This window comes from Mytilus edulis, chromosome 7 (assembly GCF_963676685.1).
Source record: "Mytilus edulis chromosome 7, xbMytEdul2.2, whole genome shotgun sequence".
In the NCBI taxonomy this organism is placed as follows: domain Eukaryota; kingdom Metazoa; phylum Mollusca; class Bivalvia; order Mytilida; family Mytilidae; genus Mytilus; species Mytilus edulis.
This window is the reverse complement of record NC_092350.1, coordinates 66,929,204-66,931,621: the sequence shown is the minus strand read 5'-3', so window position 1 is coordinate 66,931,621 and position 2,418 is coordinate 66,929,204. Positions and strand designations below refer to the sequence as shown.

The 2,418-nt window shown below is 32.0% G+C and overlaps 1 protein-coding gene across 1 annotated transcript; it reads right to left on the bottom strand.

Moving 5' to 3' along the window:
- Positions 1-959: 959 nt before the first annotated feature.
- On the bottom strand, positions 960-2,057 carry LOC139483353 (mannosyl-oligosaccharide glucosidase-like). The gene has a single exon (XM_071267378.1). The coding sequence runs from the start codon at positions 2,055-2,057 to the stop codon at positions 960-962; it is 1,098 nt and encodes a 365-aa protein (XP_071123479.1).
- Positions 2,058-2,418: the final 361 nt, after the last annotated feature.

The following is a 2,418-nucleotide window of genomic DNA, read 5'->3' as shown; positions in this document are numbered from 1 at the left end:
GAAAATGCTTGAAAGTAATTATAGGGCTAATGTACCAAATTGTTTTCTAAAGATAGCAAATATTTCTGATTATAGTGAATCTAACAGCAAAAATGGTAAATCAATGGCACTGATTATTCTAAGCTTGTGTTGTGTCGATATAGAGAAAAACATCAAATTGGTTTTCAGAACGCACCCATTTAAAAAATCTTGAGAAATACAATTTTTAACTTCTTTAAACTGAAAAACATGACAAAATTCCAAAGAAATATAGAAATTGTGTAGAATCAGTCACTAAGTGACTAAAATTATAAGTAAAAGTATGGAAACTATCTAAGAAATTTAAGAATCATAAATTCTTATGAAAAAGTAAAAACTACTCATAACGTTTCAATGAAAAAACCGGTTTTGAAACATCTAATTAGCTAAACTGACACACGTGGAATGTTTCATTGAAGTTTTAGGAGGATCTGACCAACAACAAAATACATATTGCGTTTTGTGTCAAGACCCCTTTAAATCATTTTCCTCAACGTTGGACTGACGAATAAAACATGCGTTTAAAACTGAAAAGGACCAAACAAAAAATAGGAGACTTGAATGTCAAGTATACTTTGTCTTTTATTTTTTAACAAATCCTATTTACAAAAAAGGCCCCCATTTTAGTCTTTATTTCTGAATATTGAACCAATCCGTGCTGTTCTTTTTTGTTTTAAACCGCATATACAACTTCACTAAAATTCAATAAAACATAGTAACTGGTATAGACAAAAAAATTATAATGTGATTAATGATAGACGAATAGTACAACAACTTTATGACATTTTAAGTGTGCCTGTTAGAGTTGTAGATCATAAAATAGGCCTTCATTTTATCATAGTTGCAGCATAAAAAAGAACAAACTCAATGGTACACATTAATGTAAATATAGCATGAAAGGTATATTTACAATAAAAACGTTAAAACATATATATACAAAGTTAATACTTCTCAGACATGATTGCAACAATAAGAGCCGACCAACCCGAAAAAGGACAGACGCCTTGTCCTTCACCAGTTTTATCATCATATCGTTCATATATATAACCATTTTTATAGTATTGTTTAATTACATTTGATACTATATTGGTCCTTAGTTTAACATAAATATCAAGAGAAAGCTTTTGATTTCTTCCTGGAGTGTTTGCATAATAATACAAACCACTCAAAGTAAGATAGTTCATATTTATCCATATTGCACCTCGCCAATATGGTGGATCTTCAACGGTATTGTACTGGTTATAAAAGGGAGAATCTTTTGACAGAGATCTTAAGCCATACTCAGTCCACAGTCTATCGGATTTGGTTAGCTCATTTAGAGTTTGAAATAGCCGAGTTGAATGTGGATCTATGATTTTCAGCATAAGAGGAAACAGACTGACATATCCAAATGAGTTAATGAACTTGTGCTTAGGATTTTTTAAGATTATTTTATTGTTACTTGTTCTATTGAGAATAATGTTATCAGTATGTAATCCAAAATCACTGTACATTCCTTTCGCTGTTGAAAAATGAAACCTGTCAAGTAACTCATTATCCTTCAATGATTGATGAGTTGATTCATATTCATGCCAATGTTCTTTTATTTTTTTTGCAATTTCAGACAAAATACCTGCTGCGTGAGCAATCCAACATCTTAAATCGAGGTGGCGTTCTTTTGAATTTGGATGTGATGCTCGCGGAAAATCATCAAATCCCGATGAAGATGTTCTTGGGTTAATTTCTGTCATTGTTGTGTCATCTCTCCCTCTCCAATAGTAGGTGAAAGGTTCATTGCCAGATTGTGTTGTATTTAACCACTTAAACCATACTTCCAACCTCGGAAATATTTTTTTCAGGAAACTTTTATCTGCAAATCTGTTATTGATCATATGTTCGAGAGTTAAAAATAACGTAGGTGGATTAGCGTTTTCATTTTCCTGCACCAGAAATTTTGTTGGAACCCTTTCTCTAGCTTCGTTCCCTAAAATTTGCTCCCTTGGTATCCATCCTTCAATATTAAGTAAATCCAACCAATGGCCTATGATATCCTCGGACATTTCACGATTCCATAAACTAATCAAAATGTTATCAAAACCTACATTCCACAAAAATGCTCTCGGGAAAAAAGTTCTTGATGGTATAGATGAATAAAGAGCAGTGCTCCAATATTTAATTGGGTCTTTATTGTACTTAGATTTCACAAGGGACGAACCATAAAAGTAACTTATTTCGCCTAGTAAATTACTGAGTGCTGCTTTGGCAAAATAAATGTCTTTCGAATCATATTCTTTTTTTCCATTCAACTGGAAAATCTTTTCAAATCGATCGTCGAATTTTTTTGAATATTTGTTCAGTTCATCAGTTAGAACGTCATTTTGCAACGTATTAGGACTAAAGCGAAAGCTTCCTGATTCAAAA

Bases quoted from the DNA above. Each gene is read 5' to 3' on its own strand.
- LOC139483353 (XM_071267378.1), bottom strand. From the start codon at position 2,057: ATGTCCGAGGATATCATAGGCCATTGGTTGGATTTACTTAATATTGAA.